Below are 21380 nucleotides of genomic sequence, written 5' to 3' on the forward strand. Positions count from 1 at the left end.
CTACTGCAAAGCAGTGTCTCCCACCCTCAACCCCCCTCATACGCTCTAGGAGGATAGGAACACAGGAAGCTGCCATATACTGAGTCAGACCATTGGTCTATCTAGCTCAGTATTGTCTTCACAGACTGGCAGCGGCTTCTCCAAGGTTGCAGGCAGGAATCTCTCTCAGCCTTATCTTGGAGAAGCCAGGGAGGGAACTTGAAACCTTCTGCTCTTCCCAGAGCGGCTTCATCCCCTGAGGGGAATATCTTGCAGTGCTCACACATCAAGTCTCCCATTCATATGGAACCAGGGCAGACCCTGCTTAGCTAAGGGGACAAGTCATGCTTGCTACCACAAGACCGGCTCTCCTCTCCTACTGTGGTAGATAGTATCAAAAGCTGTCAATTGCTAATTGGAGATCATACATCAGGCTGACCAAGCCAGTCTCCACCCCATAGCCCGCCCAGAAACCAGTTTGAAGGGTCTAGATCAGTGGTTCCCAACCTGGGTTCTCCCCAGATGTTGCTGAACTACAACTCCCAGCACCCCCAGCCATAATAGATTGTAGCTGGGGGTGCTGGGAGTTGTAGTTCAGCAACATCTGGAGGAAGCTAGGTTGGGTACCACTGGGCTGGATAATCAGTTTCCTATTATTAGTGGTAATACTAAAAATTAGATCCTTAACAAATCCACATATGATATGAACCCACATATCTTGCTCTATGCTGAACTTAAAAACAAAAACAGCCTATCCAGGTTTAATGTTTCTAAACAGATGCTTCCGTGTGCATTAGAGATGCCAACTGTCCCACATTGCGTGGGATGTCCCCATTTCCTGGGGAGAAATGCTTGTCCTGTTTGGGGCTCAATTTCTCATGCTTTTTGACTTCTTTTTATAACTTTTAAAGAAACCTTTCAAAGCTGCCACTGCATGCGGTGACAGAGCGAGGACGGCCGCGAGAGCTCCGCCTGCCTCCCAAATATAACAGTTGAGGGCGGGGTGGGCGTGCTGGAGACAGGTGGAAGAGAAGGCAAAAGAGCTCCTCACCTGGCCGACCTACCTCCCAAATGAGGCAGATTTCAGGCCTCCGTGCACCCACCCTGAACCACCCTCCACTGACGGAGTTTGAGAGGCGGGCAGAGCTCTCGCTGCCGTCCCCGCTCTGCCGCTGCCATGCAGGGGCAGCCAGCACTGGTAAGCACACTTGCCTGGGAGCTGGCTCTGGAGGACCTGGCTGCAACCTTGCCACCTGGGGCCAAGTTCTGCCCCTAGATGGCCCCGCCCCAAGACTCCCCAACCAACTCCCCCCTTGTCCTGATTTCAGCCAGTGTAATGTTGGCAACCGTAATGTACACAGATTAAAGAAGAGCAGATGTGCATAGACTATTTCAACGAAAAATGTTGTAATACATACCTCAGGTGTTTAAAAAAAAAAACCACAATGGATTAAAAAGCCACGGATTAAAAGATTAAGATTAGTGTAAATCAAACTCTCTTGTGGGTTGCCAAACTCCAGTCTTTCCCCATTCCTGCAAAAAACAAAAACAAAAACAAAAATCCCACAGTCACTCCATTATTCTGATTTGGGCCCTCCCAGTTCTTCATTCCATTCTATTTTCTCTTCCTCACCCCTTGAACAAATACACTTATCCCCAAATATCAGGTCTGATGAGAGAAAACCGGGACTAGACATTGCCCCTCCCTCAAAAAGGAGTCCAAACGTCCATGGCATCAATTAAAGATGCTCAGTAGCTTACATTTATATTGGAAATCTTGCCCCCAGCTGATTTTCAAAACAAAATGTGTGTGTGGTTATTAAGTCCAAAGGAAAATGACCCCACCCCACCCCCAGTTTGAAAATCAAAGATACAAAAATATGAGGGTTTTCACCTGTGGACTGTGTGACTATCTTTGTGCAGCAGTAGGATAAGCTGAAGCATTTCTCTGACTGCCTTGGGAAAGTCTCCCCCAGGAACTTTGAGCCTTGTCTCCTTCTCCTCCTCCTCCTCCTCCTCATCTGCACCATGGGAATGGCTGTGGTTTCCCTCATAGGGTTGCTATGTGAGATCAATGAGGGTGTGTCGTTAAATGTGCATGTATGATTTTTAAAAAACAACCCTGAATGTTACTTTTATTAGGGGGAAAATCTTCTTTGGGAGGTGGGGATTTGGAGTGGAGAAGTGGCAGCTGGGGTCTGTGGTGCTTAACCCTTTCCCTACCTAACTCTCCTTCCCCAAGCTGGTTGTCAAGCAAAGTGTGCCGTAGAGTTGGTGACCGCAGAGCCCTGTGGTTGTCTTTGGTAGAATACAGTGGGGGTGGTACCATTGTCATCTCCCGCGCAGTGTGAGATTATGCCTTTCAGCATCTTCCTATATCGCTGCTGCCCAATATAGGGGATTCGAACCGGCAACTTCATGCTCACTAAGCAAGTCATTTCCCTCAGATTCCAGATACACTGAGCCCTGCAAACACATATCTGGAATTTAGTGCAGGGTAAACAGCTAAGAGTGGGAAAGAGAGAGAAGAGAAGTGGTAGGAAGGAAACCAGCTAAGGACCCTCTGCTGTTTCTCTGTTCTAAATTATTCCCTTCCAAAACAGCTATCCAGGATTTTGGATTTTTTACAATGCACACATATTTGCATGTAACATAGTAAGCTGCGCTATGGTGTGTCTAGCTCAGAACTGTGTACACTGACTGGCAGCAGCTCTCCAAGGTGCAAGGCAGGAGTCTCTCCCAGCCCTACCAGGGAGTGAGCCTGCATGCAAGCAGATGCTCTACCCCTGAGCTGCAGCCCCATTCTCTAAAGCAGGGGTTCTCGACGTTGGCTCCCCAGATGTTCTTGGACTTCCATTAATCCCCAACCAAAGGCGACTGGGGCTGGGGGATTATGGGAGTTGAAGTCCAACAACATCTGGGGACCCAACGTTGAAAATCCCTGCTCTATAGGGAATGTCTTACAGTAGACAGCACTCACCCATCCAAGTGCAAACCAGGACAGACTCTGCTTAACAAAAAGGACAAGTCATGCTTGCTACTGCAAAACCTGCCCTCCTCCCTGAAATAGTGTTACCCCAAGATAAAAATGTAAAAGTACTTCCCCCACCCTCTGCTGTGCATCTAACAGCAGCTTCTTCACAGAGCTGGCTTTACCGCGAGTTTACTGCAAAGCTTTACAGCAAACCCGAAGTTGTCCCCCAAAATTGCCACAGATAGTGGATTTTTTTAAAACCTTGATATAAATTGGGCTACACTCTAAAGTGCAATGAAAAACCCGAATTGTGTGTGAAGTGCTCCCTGATAGCTCACAGGTAAAGTAAAAGTAAAGTGTGCCGTCGAGTCAGTGTCAACTATTGGCGACCACAAAGCCCTGTGGTTGTCTTTTGTAAAATAGGGGGGGGTGGTACCGTTGTCATCTCCCGTGCAGTATGAGATGATGCCTTTCAGCATCTTCCTATATCGCTGCTGTGAGGCTTTACAGCGAACCCAAAGTTGTCCCAAAAAACCAATGCAAAGAGTGGGTTTTTTTAAAACCCTGATATAAATCGGGTTAAAGCGCAATGAAAAACCCAAATTGTGTGTCAAGTGCTCCCTGATAGCTCGCAGGCACTTCAGGGTAAATCTGCCCGATATATGAATGCACACACCCTCCATTCCAGAGAAGTGAGCTAAAAAGCCCTGTGTGAAAAATACCCAGGAGGCTTTACGCACAGGGCTTCTACCCTGAATCTCCTTCAGAAGAGAGTGTGTGCATTCACACACCAGCCAAACTTACCCCGAAGTCCCTTCGAGATCCTTGGACCCACTCCACACACAAATCGGACTTTGTGATGCAAATTGTAGCTTATCTCAACATATTTCTGGATTTTTAAAATGCTTGTTTTAAGCTACTTTTTCTGAAAAGGCCAGAGCAAATAGGGAAGGCACTGACACAGAATCATTAGCTTGATAAGAGGGATGTTCTTTTTAGAGATGCAGATATCGCTCTTTTAGGAAGCTCTCCTCCCCCCCCCCCGGCTAAACGGAAAATATGGACACATGCCATGTGAACTTGTTTCAAAACAAAACCCAAGAGCAGAGGGGAGGGGCTGCTTCCCTCAATGCCACACGTGTAGTTCAAAGTGGCTTCGCTCAACATTTACCCCGAAGCATGAGGCCATGTGCGAATAACTCCCTGGAGAGCAATGGAAAATGGCATGGGGGAAAAAGTTAAATGCTCCCTCTCTCAGTGCCACTGCACATCTCAAACTGAGAGCTGTATTGAAGTAAAAACAAAACCACTGGGAGTTCTAATCAAGGATTTGCCATGTAAAGTGCTGATTAGCCCCAAATAGCTTTTAAGTGACCAAGTTATTTATTTATTTATTTATTCATTCATTCATTCATTCATTCACATTTGATATCCCGCTCTTCCTCCAAGGAGCCCAGAGTGGCGTACTATATACTTAAGTTTCTCCTCACAACAACCCTGTGAAGCAGCTTAGGCTGAGAGAGAAGTGACTGGCCCAGAGTCACCCAGCAAGTATCATGGCTGAATGGGGATTTGAATTCGGGTCTCCCCGGTCCTAGTCCAGCACTCTAACGACTACACCACGCTGGCTCTTTTTACAGAAAGCCAGGTTAGCTGAGTTGGCCCCTTTTGCAGTTAGCTGAAAATCAGGGGGCAGGTGGAACCTTCCTTGATGTTTGTGTGTTGAATGGCAAAGCTGTGTCCTGCCGCTAGGCTATTAGGGGGGAAGCTGTAGCTCAGTGGCAAACCATATGCTTTGCATGCAGGGAATCCAGTTTCCACCATCTCCAGTTAAAAGGGTCAGGTTAAAAATGGTGGGAAAGACCCCTGCCTGAGGCCCAGGAAAGCCATTGCCCAGCCCTTCAGGGTAGGCAAGACTGGTATGTTGGTCCCTCCATATAAAGCAGTGCCTTTATACTGTGGGACCAATGGTGTGACAATATAAAGTAGCTTCTCATCCCCTACCATTATGTGGGCATGGGTTAGCTTCGGGGGCGGGGCATGAGGGTGCCAGAGGGAAATGGCCCGTCTGTCCACAACTCAGAGGCACTGAAAGAAGTTGCCTTTAGCAGTGGGCTCAGACTGATGAAAGGAAGTACTTGAGGAAGCACACCACCGTAATACTTGGAGATGGCCACTCTCTTAGGTGGCTTTTGATAAGCACGTGTGGACCCACACCCACATGTTGCAGTGTATCCCTGCATGTGTGCATGTGTACTTCAGCCTGTGCCTGAGGAGAGCTGGTCTTGTGGCAGCATGCATGCCTTGTTCCCTTTGCTAAGCAGGATCTACCCTGGTTTGCATTTGAATGGGAAACTACATGTGAGTATTGTAAGATATTCCCCTTAGGAGATGGAGCTGCTCTGGGAAGAGCAGAAGGTTTTAAGTTCCCTCCCTGGCTGCATCTCCAAGATAGGGCTGAGAGAAACTCCTGCCTGCAACCCTGGAGAAGCCGCTGCAAGGGTCTGACTCAGTATAAGGCAGCTTCCTTTGTTCCTATAGTACTGTGCTGCCTACACTGGATGCTATTGCTGCCGATTATTTTCTTACATCACATCATTAATATGCATGGTGATTTACAGTACAACAACAAAGAAACAGGTCCCCCACCTCAAGGAACTTACAAAATAAAATTTGGCTCAAGGGAGGCAAGAGAAGGGGGAAGGGAAATGGAGGGAAGAGTAATTAGAGGAAGAATGAGTGTTGCGGAGTGTCAGGGTGATTATATTTGTCTAAGGGCTAGTTTGGATTGTACTTTTCCAGCCCATGTGATTAAAAAGGGGACATGCCGAGAACACCCTGTGATAATCGTCTTTTGCAGGCATCCTGATGCACTCCTGGCACATTCCTTCATTGTATCCAAACACACACACCCCCCACGCAATACTGTAAATGAACCCACCAGGAGTTTTCCCAGACAGCAGGCTCTACCGCGGGTTTTCTGCAAGGCTTTACTGTGAGTTCAAAGTTGCCCAAGAAAAAAATGAAACAAAAAGTGGATTTTAAAAAAAAACTCCGGATATAAATTGGGCTACACTCTAACATACAGTGAAAAACCCAAACTGCGTGTGAAGTGCTCCCTGATAGTTTGCAGGGACTATGAGATAAATTTGGCCAATAAGTGAACTCACACCTCCATTCCGGAAGAGATGCAAACTAAAAGCTGGGTGTGAAAAACTTGCATGAGTGCATTAGGGCTTCCACAAAAGAGGTCACCACAGACACACTCTTGGGGCGCACACACCCCTATTAATTGTGTGCACTGGTTCTGGAAGGGGAAGTTTTGTCCAAAGCAGCCCTTCATGGTATTCATTTTTCATCTTTAAGGCACCCCATTTAGCCCACTAATGAAAAAGTATGACTCTCATTTTAATAATCTGGAAAGAGTCCTGGTTAACATGAGACTTTTCTCCTTCTGTGCAGTGGGGTGCAGTACAGCAGATGATCAACAACACTCCTGTGTACATGTACCAGGACTGCAGTGTCCTCTCTGACGGTGACACTGACAACTGGCTTCGGACCAACTGGATATTCCGGGGTGAGGCCTCTTCCCCCATCTACGTGGAACTGAAATTTACAATACGGGATTGCAAGAGCTTCCGAGGAGAGGCCGTGAGCTGCAAGGAGACTTTCAACCTCTACTATATGGAGTCGGAGCAGGATGTTGGCATCCAGTTCCGTCGCCCTCTTTTCACCAAGGTCAGCAAGGCTGGTGTTGTGGGAAAGCTTTTCAAAATCTGTTTTATTCATGTGTTTATGCAGCACCATCCATGTGCAGAGTTTACAGAGTGTCACAAACATGAAAAGGAAAGGTTCTTGACCCATCCCAAGTGTGAAAGTGGGGAAGAAAACAATCCACTTCCTGCTTTAAGCCTGTCTCTTAAAGACTGGCTTAAGGTAATGTGTAGTTTGGCCCTCAGAATATGCCTTGTGAACCAGTTCAGGTGATATGTCCGCTCTGCATTATATATGGGAGGAACGTGGGTGTGCACATATGGCCCCAGCCAGGGAACCATCTTGCTATGGTTGCCTGGCTATCACATAGGGGTATCACATAGGGGTCGGTTTGGACAAACTACCTTCAGCAAGTGAATTAAATACTATTTAAATGCTATTGTGTCCAGACAGCATCTTTACACACACACACACACAAACTTGCAATAAATGAACCCACCAGAAGTGCATCAGGGCCTCCACAAAAAAGGTCACCACAGACACTCTCTTGGTGTATTGTGTGCACTAGTTCTGCGAGGGAAACTTTTCTCCAAACTGGAAAATACTATTTAGTATTTAATCTGTACATTGAGAAAGCATTCAGATGAAGTGTACCCCCAATATGTGCAATCATGTGGTGATGGGATGTCATACCAGAAGTGGGGAAGATGTGCATAGAGAGGCCGGTGGACATATAACGTAAACTGACCCTTAGGTTTTTCTGTACAATCCCCAATCTCTCTATCTCCCTCCCTCCCTCCCTCCCCCTCTCTCTCAGGTCTCTGTTCTGTTCTAACACTCCTGATTGGCTCCAGCAAATCTCACCAGATCTGAGCACCCTGTAAACACAGGGAAATAAGTATGCATAAGTATCCTCAAGCATGATCTATAATTTAGCTCCGGCCACCTCCTCCTTTTCTCAGAAGTGGGTATTTACCCAGAAAGTAAATGTTTTCTGTAGAGGAGAGCTGGTCTTGTGGAAGCAAGCATGACTTGTCCCATTAGCTAAGCAGGGTCTGCCCTGGTTGCATTTGAATGGGAGACCACATGTGAGCACTGCAAGATATTCCCCTCAGAGGATGGAGCCGCTCTGGGAAAAGCAGAAGGTTCCAAGTTCCCTCCCTGGCCTCTCCAAGATAGGGCTGAGAGAGATTCCTGCCTGCAACCTTGGAGAAGCTGCTGCCAGTCTGTGAAGACATTACTGAGCTAGATAGACCAATGGTCTGACTCAGTATATGGCAGCTTCCTATGTTCCTAAAGTACCAGTGCAGCAAATTCAGGGTTAAATACAACAAACAAGCCCCTAACTAGATGATGGCTTGCTTAAAATCACATCTAGTTTGACCCTTAAAATCCTCGTTCAGGGAACTGTCCTGGGGCAAAAAAGGCAACTAGGCACACGGCTGTTTGCTGTATTTGGGTGGCATAGTTGCTATCTGCATTGTATAGCATGTGAAAATTGGACATACAAATGCACATGCACTTTTCCTAAAGGGGCAAATACAAACAGAGAGAGATTTTTATCAGGAAAATGGTGGATGGATGGGTTAACCCCCCCACACCCAACACCACAGCCTGACAAGTAAGGAAGGCACTAAACGTTTAATCTTTAGCAAACAAGTTAAAAACTACAGGTCAACAAAAACTTTTAACAGCTTTTCAATGTTGTGATATTATTTAACCGCTGGTACTTTAAATAGCGGATTTTCATGGTATTGTTTAAATTAGTTTCTGCTTTTAATATTTTTTTTAAACTGTATTTATTTATTTGTTGTTAAATTTTTATACCATCTTTCACTAAAATAATCTCAAGGCAGTTTACAAGACATTTAAAACAATATAAATATAAACAACATAAAACTATTTAAAAAGCACAATAAAAATTACATTTGAATATAATAATACAAATCTAAAAGTTTTAAAAACATGTACACAGTATAATTTGTACAAATTATAGATTATTCTGGTGTTTTTGTTGTTTATTATTGATTTGTTCATTTTTGTATTTTGCTTTGAATATTTTTTAAAGTAGCTTCTTAATTTTTTTTTTTAAAAAAAAAATCTTAGACACACATACCTAGCTTCTTTTGACAAATTTAGAGATGGGCGAGCCAATCATGAATCTCCATCATCTCCTTTTAATCTGGCCTTCCAACACTCATTTTTATTGGAAGTTAAATAAGAGTACAGTATTGAAGATTATCAGACACTGTTGACTGAGGGTCAAAACCACAACTTGTTATGAATCTCCAGTCCGAGGCCAGGTGTGTGTCTCAGAACATTTGTGGGTTTTGCCAGTAAAAACTAGTATATAACAATTATGAGTAAGTCACTTAGTGATCCCACTGGTGTCTTTCTTTTGAATTTTTCCATTATGTCAGGCAAGGTGCCTGTCAGGACCTGTGGGCCTTAGGTCTGACAAGTACTTTTGTTCTATGTGGTTTAGATGATCATCTTTGATATAGCACAAGGATTCCAAATCTTTTTTTAATACATGTACCCTTTCTGTACACATGCAGAGAGGTGCTCTTACCCCTGGACCCCATGGCCTCCATGGCCCGAGGGAGCCTCCAAAGGCCCGGCGGGGCTCCTGCTGCTGCTGCAAGCCCTCCCCACACACACACACGACCACCGCGAACCCTTCTCCCTGCCACTGAGTGGCCAAATCGCCAATATTCTAGCCGCAATGTGCACGGCTGGAGGTGGGAGGTGAGGCAAGCAGGCCTCCCCCCACCATGGCGGCAGGCGGAGCGGGAGCAGCGGCTGAGCCTGAGTGTCCAGCTCAGCGGCCTCCGAGTACACCAAGGCACACCGGTGTGCCTGCGCAGTTAGAATAGGGTGTTGCATTCCTGTGATGTCACGGGCTTGTGACACGCTATTCTAGCTGTGCAGGTGCACCGGAGTGCCTCACAGTTCTCAGAGGCCACTGAGCCAGACAGTCAGGCTCAGCGGACACTCCTTCTTTGCCACTCCTCCCTCACCACAGGGGGGGAGGCCTGCTTGCCTCACCCCCACCCCCACCCCCCAGCTGCACACACAGCAGCTAGAATGTCGGTGGTTTGGCCTCGCGGGGGCAGGGAGTAATGCTCACAGAGGTGGGGGAGCCTCCCGGCAGGGGCAGTCCAGGTGCCCAGATTGCCTAGGTGCGCCACTGCGTACACACACACTCTCTCTCACACACACACAGTTAAATGAGACAGGCTACTTCAGTCCAGTCACTGGCTTACATTCAGACCAAGATACTAATGACTACTCTCGCTAAAATGAATGGGACAAGTAAAGTAGTCCCATTCATTTCAATAAGATTGCTTATGAGTAACTTAATCTGGATGTAAGTTAATGACTGGAGTTGCCCATTTCATAACTGTAACATTTAAGAGAGAATGAGGCTACTCACACATGTGTGCAAAACCGGGCTAAGGGAGTGTGTGAACTGCCAGGATCGGGCCCAATCCCAGAGGCTACACAGCGGCAAACCTGCCTAAATAGCCTCCCTCTAAAATGAGGTTAAGGGAGCAAGCACTCCCTTAACCTCATTCATTTGCTGGTGTGTCAGCTGCAGCTGGCAAACTTGTGGGGGGTCCCAGTCATGCACTGTGCATTCACACGGTGCATTATTGGAGCTCCAGGGTGCAATGCACAGTGGTACATAAAGGTGTGCAAGGAACCGCGGAGCTGCGGTCCGGCACTGGGGTGGAGGTTCCTTTAAGGGCGAGAGGAGGGTTTACTTACCCCTCCCGCCGCTTTCCGCCCTCTGACGCACGTATTTCCATCAGTAATTGGGGCGGCAGGATACCTCCCTGCTGCCCCTTCCCCTGCTTGGCTGCTAAAGGCTTCAAGAAGCCTTTTGCACGTGCAACGTGCGCACGCCGCTGACGTGCGTGTGCATGTGTGACCACATGCACGCGCACATCATGGAGACAAGAAGCGTGCACGCGATGTGCGCACGCGCAAAAGGCTTCTTGAAGCCTTTTGCAGCCAAGCGGGGGGAGGGGCGGCAGGGAGGTATCCTGCCACCCCAATTACTGACAGAAATGCGTGCGTCGGAGGGGGGATAGCGGCGGGAGGGGTAATTAAACCCTCCCCTCCCTTAAAGGAACACCCACCCCAATCCACTCGAACCCCGAACCGCCCATGTCCAGACCAGTCCAGAGGCCTGTAGAATGGCCTCCGGACCGGTCCGGGCACATCACTAGTGGTACATTCTGGCACCCCGACCCTCAGAGCTGCAGGGAGTAGCCGCCAGTCCCACCCAGGGAACCAAGGATAACCGTCTGCAGGGAGGGTAAGTGTATCCCTGCAGATTGCCCCAGAGCTCTTCTCACTGTGTGTGTGTGTGTACAAATATAAGTGGTAGAGTCAGGAGACAGGCTCTTCCAGTCACTGGCTCACATCTGCACTGTTATTCATAAGCATCCTTACTGAAAATAATGGGACAAGGTTACTTGTCCCATTAATTTCAATGGAAGTACTCAGTGCTAATTTTCTGACGCCTCTGATTAAGGCTCATGGGAGGGGCACACTGAGTTTCAACACATAGACAGCCAATCATGAGTAGAGGAAAATGGTCTTCCCCCTCCTCCCTCCCCTTCTTCAGTAGGGATGGGCCCAGACCGGTCCGGAGGCCATTGTAAAGGCCTCCGGACTGGTCCGGACCGGGGTGGTTCGGTTCGGGGGTGGGGGGTAGCTTTAAGAGCGGCGGGAGGGTTTACTTACCCCTCCCGCCGCTTTCCCCGCTCTGTCGTCGTAATCCTAAGAGTAACTGGGGTGGCAGGATACCTCCCTGCCGCCCCTTCCCCGATGTTGCTCTAAAAAAACTCCCAGTAGTCCTTTGCGCGCGCGCACAACGTGCGTGCGCACAAAGGACTACTGGGAGTTTTTTTAGAGCAACATTGGGGAAGGGGCGGCAGGGAGGTATCCTGCCACCCCAGTTACTCTTAGGATTACGACGACAGAGCGGGAAAGCGGCGGGAGGGGTAAGTAAACCCTCCCGCTGCTCTTAAAGCTACCCCCCACCCCAGTGCCGGGCCGCAGTGTGGCGGTTCCGTGCACACCCCTATTCTTCAGTGGGCACATTTCTGAGGACATGTTAGCTTAAAGCTGGTGTCCTCAGATGCGAAACACGGCTGAAGCATAGGGAGTAGGGATGTGCAAAACCCTTTGAGGTTGAAACGTTTTGACTCAAAACAGGCCAATTCAAGTATTTTGAGCTTGGGGAAAATGCCATCTAAATAAAGGGCCTATTTTGAGCTCAGAACAAAACAACCCCATTTCAATTGAAAAGTTTTGATGTTTTGAGCGCCAATTTGGAGGCCTGTTCCCCTTGCTGATGGGTTTTCTAGCATTGGCTTCTGATTGGCTTGCGATCTTGCTTCTTGGTTAGCTTGTTATCATGCAAATCAAGTGTTGTCATGAGCAACTGTACTGTATTGGGAGGGACAGATTCCCTGTTACTGTGTGCTTCCGCAGTGTTTTTGTGTGCACTCTGTGAGTGCAGCTTGTTCCAGCCATAGGGGACAATGGGGAAACACCAAACACCCCATTTTTCCTCATGGGTAGCTCCTAGAGACACCAAAGTGGGTTGGGTGTTAAGGCATGATGGGTGCTACCTACCACCCAACCCACAAAAGAAATGGGCAAGCAGGCAATTTTAAACAAATTGTCAACCTTTCCCCAAAACCTCCATAGGATCCTATGGGGGTTTGGGGAAAAGGTTAACAATGTATTTAAAATTTGTTGAAAACCACATTGCAGTGGTTCTGCTCCTACCTCACAGGCAGATTCCAGATGGTGTCTCTTGGAGACTTGTTTTTCAGAATCTGAACTTCCATATGGTATCCATCAGGGCTGTTCCCTCAGATGTTAACATCTACATGAAACCACTGGGAGAAATAATCAGGAGATTTGGTGCAAGGTGTTATCAATATGCTGATGACACCCAAATCTATTTCTCCATGTCAACCTCAACAGGAGAAAACATAACCTCCCTAAATGCCTGCCTGGGGCAGTGATGGGCTGGATGAGGGATAACAAACTGAGGCTGAATCCAGATAAGACGAAGGTACTTATTGTACAGGGTCGGAACTCGGGAGACAATTTTGATCTGCTAGTTCTGGATGGGGTCATGCTCCCCGAGAAGAAACAGGTACACAGTCTGGGACTGCTTCTGGATCCAAACCTCTCCCTGGTGTTCCAGGTTGAGGTGGTGACCAGAGGTACTTTCTATCAGCTTCAGCTGATATGCCAGCTGCGTCCATTTCTTGAGATGAACGACCTCAGAACAGTGGTACATATGCTGGTAACCTCTAGACTGGACTACTGCAATGCACTCTATGTGGGGCTGCCTTTTTACATTGTCTGGAAACTGCAGTTGGTACAGAGTGCAGCGGCCAGGTTGGTCTCTGTGTCATCTAGCAGAGACCATATTACTCCTGTATTGAAAGAATTACACTGCTGCCAATACGTTTCTAGGCAAAATACAAGGTGCTTTACCTATAAAGCCCTAAACAGCTTAGGCCCTGGGTATTTAAGAGAATGTCATTTTTGCCATGAGCACCATCGTAGCCTGTTGAGATCATCTGGAGAGGTTCATCTATGGTTCCCACCAGCTTGTCTGGTAGCTACTCAGGGACGGGTCTTCTCTGTTGCTGCCCCTGGGCTTTGGCATGTGCTTCCTGTTGAAACAAGAGCCTCCCCATCTCTGGCAACTCTTAAAAAGGCACTGGAGACATATTTGTTCAACCAGGCTTTTAATTAGATTCATAGTTTTAATACTTTTAATGTTGGGTTCAAAATTATTTTAATGTTTTAATCATTTTTATTTTGTTTATTTTGTATTTGTGGAGAAACAGCTATCCCACTGTGCTACCACTGGTGATAGATCCCATTTCTGCCACCACATGTAGAGGAACAGCCCTCTATTCCCCCTAACCTTTTTACTGCTGCCACCAAGTGGACTTTTGGTATGGCGGGGTCCACTATAACAGCCTTTCACATTTATCAAAAATTACCCCCCAAAAAACCCAACTATTCAACTTCTACATCAATACAATGGTGGGGCAAATTAGCAAATTAGACTTCCATCCCCCTAAATTCACAGGAGCCCACATCTCCACTTTATTATATGTGGATGATGCAGCAATACTCTCAAGGACCCCAATTGGCCTTAAGCAAGCACTGAAGGCATTGGCCCAGTATTGCAAGGAAGATCTGCTGGAGCTTAATTACCACAAAACCAAAATCATGGCCTTTGCCAAAAGGCCCCAAACCCGCTCCTGGTTTATAGATGGGCACAAGATAGAACAGGTCCCTTGCTTTAAATATATGGGGATAATCCTGCATTCCTCTGGCTCTAGAAAAACACATGGGGAGTATGCAGCACTAAATGCACACAGGAGCTCCTCCGCTATTCTTAAGTTCCTCCGAACAAGAGGTGGCCTTTATATACCCACAGCACTAAAACTGTATGAAGCTAAGCCAATAACGCAGTTACTCTACGGTGCCCAGCTTGGCCCCTTCCCCAACTTTTCCACGCTGGAACGTGTGCAATCAAAGATCCTAAGAGCAGTTCTTCAAGTACAAAGATGTATATCTAAAGCTATCCTATGTCTAGAGACAGGGCAAATTAAAGTGGAGGCAAGGGTATGGATGACCATACTGAACTACTAGTTAAAGTTTTCCCTTTCCCCTTCAGGCCTAGCCCCACTAATGCTATGTGATGACTTCCAATCCAGTTGGAAACAGACAGCTATGAATAAAATAAAGTCCCTGGGCCTATTCCCACTTCACTTAGTTAACTTGGGGTACGACCCAGCCAAGGCACTTGTCAAACAACGAATTATGGATATAGAGCGCCAATCTGACATAGGCAAGGCCTCTAACTTCCCTGTACATGAAGGACTCAGATATGTCAGTGCCCCCTTGCCAAACCTAACCCAATTGGAGGTCCCAAAGCATAGGAGGGCCGTTATATTGGCATGCTGTCATGTGCTTCCCTCAGCTGTGCTTGAAGGTCACTATAGGAAGATCCCAATCTCAGAGCGCAAGTGCCCCTGCGGCTCAGGGCAGGTAGAAACAGCAGGACACGTTCTTCTGCAGTGCCAGTTCTACAGGGACATCCGTGCCTCCCTCATCTTACCACTATTACATAGCTATCCTTGGTGAACAGACCAGTTTTACACCTCTTTGCTGCTCTCCGATAACAACCCTGCTGCTACCTACAGTGTTGCCAGGTTCTGTGTCGCAGCAATTAATATCCGGCAGACGTGGCCCAGAGCCCACCTCTATGAGCTGGAGGACAGCCATGGCTACTGCCTTAGTGTGGCAGCCCAACAACCTATAGACCCACAACTTCCTGGCTACTATTTTACTGGGTTACATTTCTGTGTATATTATATGATATCCTTTTAGCACATATATTAGCTCTAATTATTTTAAATGATGACTGTCATGATTTTATATGTTTTAAATCTTTTTAAACCTTTTCTTACTTTATAAGCAGGCAACGTGATCTAGGGTACTGCTATATGGTTTATTCCTATGCTTCTTATTGCAGCCATAGTTAAATCAAAATGTAACGTAGTTCATCAAGTTTACTATGTCTCCTACTACTTATTAGAGCCATAGCTAGATTTTTAGTGCAGTCACATGCCTATTTTTTAATATTTTAAATCATTGTATGTTAATAATGTATGTTGGCATCTTTTATATTTCTCATTGTATATTTTAAATCATCTTATGATAAAAGTGAAATCTATTGCTACTTAGGTTTTAAAATGTACTTTACACTGGTCTGTGACCGTAATAAAGATTAATTGATTGATTTTAAAAACCCAAAAATAAACCTCAGTAGTGTGGAAAGGCTTAGAGGCATGGGGTGGAGACAAATCAACAAGCTTCTATTTTTTAAACAAATAACAAGAAAGTTTACTTTTAAGAAAAAAACTGTTCACTTCACTGCTGCTTCCCTCTCAAAACACTACCAATATATGCAGTTTCTCTGGCCCACCAGTTCCTCAGCCCAGCCAATCAGAATAGATAAAAAAGCCCCTCCATTTTTTTTGAAATCTCTTTTCGCTCCAAAAATCATCTGTCAAAATGCTAAACCAAATGTGAAACTAAAGAAAAACAAGAATGAATTTTTGACCTTGCACCTTCTTCATGCATAGGGATTTGCAAGCACAGAAATCCTATTTATAATAATACAGAGATTTTTAGGAATATAATCTAACACAATTCTTTTATCAGGGCTTATTCACAAGAAGAGGTTTGGGAATATTAATACACGATACAATACAAGGGCTTATTTACAGAAACCCAAGAGGTCTAGGCCTCTTTCATTCACAGTATTGTTTTTGCTATACACCGCCCAGAGATGTAGGTTTTGGGTGGTATATAAATATGTTAAAGAAATAAATAAAATCAGCCACTTGCTCATTTCTTTTGTAGGTTGGGTGATAGGTAGTACTCATCATGCCCTACCACCCACCCAACCCACTTTGGTGTCCCAGGAACTACCCATAGGGAACAATGAGGTGTTTCGGGTTTCCCCATTGTTCCCTGTGGCCAAAACATTCAAAATGTTTCGAGTTTGTTTCATTGAAACAATCGGTTCGACCATTGTTTTGATGAAATATTTCGGTCAATTTGCATTTCATTTTGAGCTTGAAACAAAATGCAAAATCCATTTCATGCACATCCCTAGGACACAGGAGGGCACTGAGTACCCCCTGGGAACACTTAGTACTCTTAGGGAACCTAAGAGTATTATTACTCCCATTGGGAACCCCTGATATAGGATAAGATAATCTCTAAGGTTGTTCACGCAACCACTTCATGTGGGGCCAGTGCAGGGGGAGACCGAATCATTCCTACCTTCCCACACACAACCACTGATCTCTCAAGCCACGCCACTTGTGTGCCCGCACAATCTGGGCTGCAGCGAGCAGCGCAGCCAACTGCGGGCCAGGAGAACAAAACCTGGCCTCCAGATATCCCACAATGAACCGTGCAAGCAGCACAGTGCATTATAAAGAAGCCAGAGGCTGGGTTGCTCCTTCCCCCATCCTCTGTCATTTTAATGGCTGCCAGTGGCTTGAAAGGACAAAAGCGAGGGCGGTCACGGGGACACAACTAAGGAAAACAGAGGGAAAAGAACCCACCCGTGACTAAAGCGGAAATGTATGCATGTATTTATGGTTCAGTTATTCATTTTCTTACCATTGTCTCAATGGCTATCAGCATATATTTTCACTTGTTTCATTGCAATATATGATCTTTTAATACATTTTTGCTGTAGCGGCTTGAAAGGAGCAGCTGGCAACCTGGGTACCCACACGACCGGGCAGTGTTAGGAGCACACATGCCCTCCTGCCTCATTTTTAGTCTGGGTTTTAAAAAAAACCACCCAGGCTACTCCATGGAGGAGTGCCAGGATCAGGATCAATCCCAGCGGTTTTCATGGCCAGGTCTACCCAGGTATGGCTGTGCTAGCCTGGGTAGACCTGGTCATGTGAACGACCTCATTATTTTGTTAATTATGTCTTAAATTGCCCTGTTAAAGCTATTTAATCTCTGGTGTATTTTTCAAATCAATTTCTCTTGGACTTCTCTATAATATTTCCGATTATTCTGGAACTCTTAACGCTCAGCATTTGTATAGCACCCATTGAGTAGTGCAAACTACTTTGCGTGTTTTATTGTGACGTATTCCTTACAACAACCCTCTAAGGGAAGAAAGAATCAGTATCCTCTTATTGCAGCTGCAAAGCGGCTGTTAGTGAGTTCAGGGCAGAGGTCAGACTTAGACCAGGGACTTCCTGGTTGGGAGCTCAGTCTCTTAACCACAAAACCACACCAGATTTGTCCATCAGACAAATCTAAACTAGACAATGATGGGTTTCTTGTCAGGTGTAGTTTGGTCCATCTGTCTTTGAAGCAAGATTTGAAATGCTTAAGGGCCAGCTTATGCAGTACATGCTACGGAAATGAGTGGCAATGCTTTTCCTGAGCTTTATCACTGAAGGCTACAAGTGCAGGTTTGCGTGGTGGAATAATCTCACATGACCAGAAAAAAAATCCCTCCATCTAGAAAAGCAGAATATCAGAGAGAAGGCTAGGCTGAACCCTTCTCTCTCACATGCTAGTTTTCTATATGCAGGGAAATACATAAAATGAACATAGGAAGCTGCCTTAGACTATTGGTTCACCTAGTTCAGTGTTGTCTGTTCAGGGTAGCATCAGCTCTCCAGGGTTTCATGTCAGAGGTCGAACCTGGGCAATCTGCATGCAAAAGCATGTGCTCTACCGTTGAACTATGGCCACTCTCCATAATACTGGGGAGCATCCAAGCATGTAGTTCCTCACCTAGAGCTCAGAATGGTACATTTTGAAGAGCGAGGAAAAGGGAGAGGAGAGCTGGTCTTGTGGTAGCAAGCATGACTTGTCCCCTTAGCTAAGCAGGGTCCACCCTGGTAGCATATGAATGCGAGACTAGAACTGTCAGCACTGTAAGATATTCCCCTTAGGGAATGGAGCCACTCTGGGAAGAGCAGAAGGTTTCAAGTTCCATCCTTGGCTTCTTCAAGATAGGGCTGAGAGAGATTCCTGCCTGCAGCCTTGGAGAAGCCACTGCCAGTGTGTAGACAATACTGAGCTAGATGGACCAATGGTCTGATTCAGTATATGGCAGCTTCCTATGTTCCTATGTTCCATTTCAAGAAAAGTCATGCCACTTGCTTCTGCTGACTGTTTAAACTGATGCTCATTCTCTTCGGTTGTAGGTCAACACCGTGGCAGGAGACCGCAGTTTCACAAACCGGGACCTCGAGCAGGGTATCTTGCAGCTGAACACGGAAGTCAGCTCTATAGGGAAGCTGAAACAACGTGGGTTCTATCTGGCCTTTCAGAACTCTGGGGCTTGCGTGGCACTGGTTTCTGTGCGAGTTTACTACAAGATCTGCTTGGCCACTGTGCATGGACTGGCCCGCTTCACAGAGACACTAACTGGCTCTGAGGGACTGGTTGAAGTGTTTGGCGTCTGTCTGGATCATGCAGTCGAGGAAGTGGGGTTTCCACCCAGGATGTACTGTGGTGCTGAAGGAGAATGGTTGGTGCCAGTGGGTCAGTGTGTATGCATCACTGGATATGAAGATTCTGAAGGAAGATGTATAGGTAGGTGTGTAGTGAGGCAATCTGGGGAGTGGGGCTTTGAAGAGATCTCAGAATCTGAAACCTCAGCAGTTGCAGGTGGAAGGTGTGGGCAGTTACTCATAGCCTATGCCTGACTGGGCACATCAGTTTATCTGACTCCCATGGTTGTGTCAGACTCCCTCCTTCTTCCTGGCTCCCAAGACATCTTTCTGTTTTGCTCACCTTCATACTGTAAAGTATCCTAGTTGGGCACACATATCCATCCACTCCCTTTTTGCTTCCTTCCAGTTTTGGAGTCGGTTTCTGGGACTGGGATGGACACAGTAGCATGTGACTCATACTGACTTGTTCATCCCGAAGGTTCCCAATTGATAAAGGCATCTGTGGGGAGCAGCAGTTAGGTCAGGGTGGAAACCACCAACATGTGACTCATACTGACTTGCCCATCCTGGAGGTTCCCAATTGATAAATGCATCTGTGGGGAGCAGCCAGTCAGTCATACTTTATCTCAGTCATAGACCAGCATAAAATCAACAGTTCGCAATAGAATCGAATTGAGTAACAAACACTTTCCGGAGTAAATTATTTAAATATTCAGCTGGTCTAACTTTTAAGGGCTGGATGCCTATGCATAGCCCTCTAGGCAACTTTGCTATTTCTTCCTGCAATTCTATGTCTAAAGCACGCTGTTTGATGGACCGAGCGGCTTGGTCAAACCCCAACCTAATAAGTTCTTCCTGAGGAAGGCTATATAGTTGTAATTTAGACTTTAAAGCTATCTTCCATTTCGAGATGTAACTATTGACTAATGTTAAAGGGGCTAAACCAGCGGGAAAGATCAGTTTCAGCCAAAAAATGATGATGCTCAGCCAATGTCTCATTTCTAACCTGGTGACCTCGGCCTCCCTTCTGAGGGCAGTGTTTGACACACAACGAGGGACTTGAAAGATTGCTCTTAGAAATTTTGTTTGGATTACTTCCAGTGGAGTAAAATTGTCATAAGGGCCCAATTGTACGCCGTACAAAAGCTGGGGATATACTTTGGCTGTAAAAAGTTTGATGGCCGCAGGGATAAAGGAAGCACCCTAGAAAAATGGAAAGACTTGACTGCATTGGCCGATTGCTGCACATTTTGAGATACAAAATTGAGGTGTGCTTTGCGGCCTCCGGTGGAGTGAAAAACAACACTGAGATATTTTAAAATTCTAACTTGATCAGTTTTGGGGCCGTTCATGTGCCGTACGTAGGTCTTGGGACATTTAGCGAATACCATCACCTTCATTTTTGTATAATTAACTTCTAAAGCCTCATCAGCGCAATAAGTGCTTAGTGAGGTTAGCGCATACCTCAGCCCCATTGGGGTCAGTGACAGTAGGACTATGTCATCAGCGTAAAGCAAAATCAGCAGATGTCTATTTGCCGGTTTTGGGGGGGTGTAAATCAGGATCGTTTAAGTGGGGTTCCAGGGAATTGATATAAAGGTTGAACAGGATTGGAGCTAAAATACAGCCTTGTCTGATGCCCCTTAAGGTTGGTATTTCAGCTGATAGGTGACTTTTGGCACTGCAACGGACCCTGAGGCGGGTATTGATGCGGAGGTTGTGAATTAATAATAATAGGTGCTTATCAATAGATGAGTCCCTTAGCTTTAACCAGAGTCTATCCCTTGAAATAGAATCAAAGGCTGCTTTACAATCTAAAAAAGCAGCAAAGAGGGTAGACTTTGGTCTATGGGTGTATTTTTCAACCAGATGGTGCAAAGTAAAGGCTTGATGAATGGGGGAAGCGCCCTTCACGGAAACCCGCCTGCTCAGTCGCCAGAATGCTGTCCAGTAGTTTCACAAAAAGGTGTCTGGCATATAATTTGCTAATGACGTTAAGCAGGTTAATTGGCCAATAGTTACCTAGATTGTCTCTTTTCTCTTTATATATATATGGGGATAACTGTGGCAATGCCCCAGTCTTTGGGAATTTTAGCAGTGGAGTCAATAGAGGTGAATAGAGAGGCTAATACAGGGGCCCACCAATCCAGGTTGGTACGTATGTTCTCAATTGAGATAAAGTCAATTCCTGGAGCCTTCCCGTCTTAAACTTTTTGACTAATCCCTCAATTTCAGAACAGGTGATGGGGTTCCAACAAGGCAATTGATCAACTGTGAATTCCAGTCTTTCCTTAAAGGAGCCTTCTTGTTTATATAATGCCTGAAAATGGTGCTCCCACACCCTAGCTGGAATAACTGAGGTAAAATTGGAGGGGGCTTTTGCGATGGGTTGCATGACAAGGTGCCAAAAACCAGCGTAGTTCCTACGATTAGAGGCAGCAGTTAAATTGGTCCATGCCGCCTTGGTGGCCTATATTTTCTTGCTCTTTAATAATGTCTTATATTGATTTTTCATTTCTAGTAAAGTCTGAACAGAACGTACAGAGGAGACCTCAGCATATGTTTTAAACACATTAGCTAGCTTTCTTTTCGCCGCTTGGCAATCATAGTCAAACCAAGTGCAAGAAGTTGGTTTAGTAGTC

General features: G+C 46.0%; 1 protein-coding gene across 8 annotated transcripts in view; it reads left to right on the forward strand.

The window, feature by feature from the left end:
* The window catches only part of EPHA1 (EPH receptor A1), a 114748-nt gene that overhangs the window by 58155 nt on the left and 35213 nt on the right, over positions 1 to 21380 (forward strand). For all 8 annotated transcript variants that reach the window (XM_053296145.1, XM_053296142.1, XM_053296143.1 and 5 more), the window contains 2 exons: positions 6416 to 6691; positions 18487 to 18877. In XM_053296145.1, the coding sequence (XP_053152120.1) occupies positions 6434 to 6691; positions 18487 to 18877 (649 nt within the window). In that variant the 5' untranslated portion in view covers positions 6416 to 6433. The remainder of the gene's footprint in view (positions 1 to 6415; positions 6692 to 18486; positions 18878 to 21380) is intronic.

Source organism: Hemicordylus capensis, chromosome 2 (assembly GCF_027244095.1).
Source record: "Hemicordylus capensis ecotype Gifberg chromosome 2, rHemCap1.1.pri, whole genome shotgun sequence".
NCBI classification, from domain to species: domain Eukaryota; kingdom Metazoa; phylum Chordata; class Lepidosauria; order Squamata; family Cordylidae; genus Hemicordylus; species Hemicordylus capensis.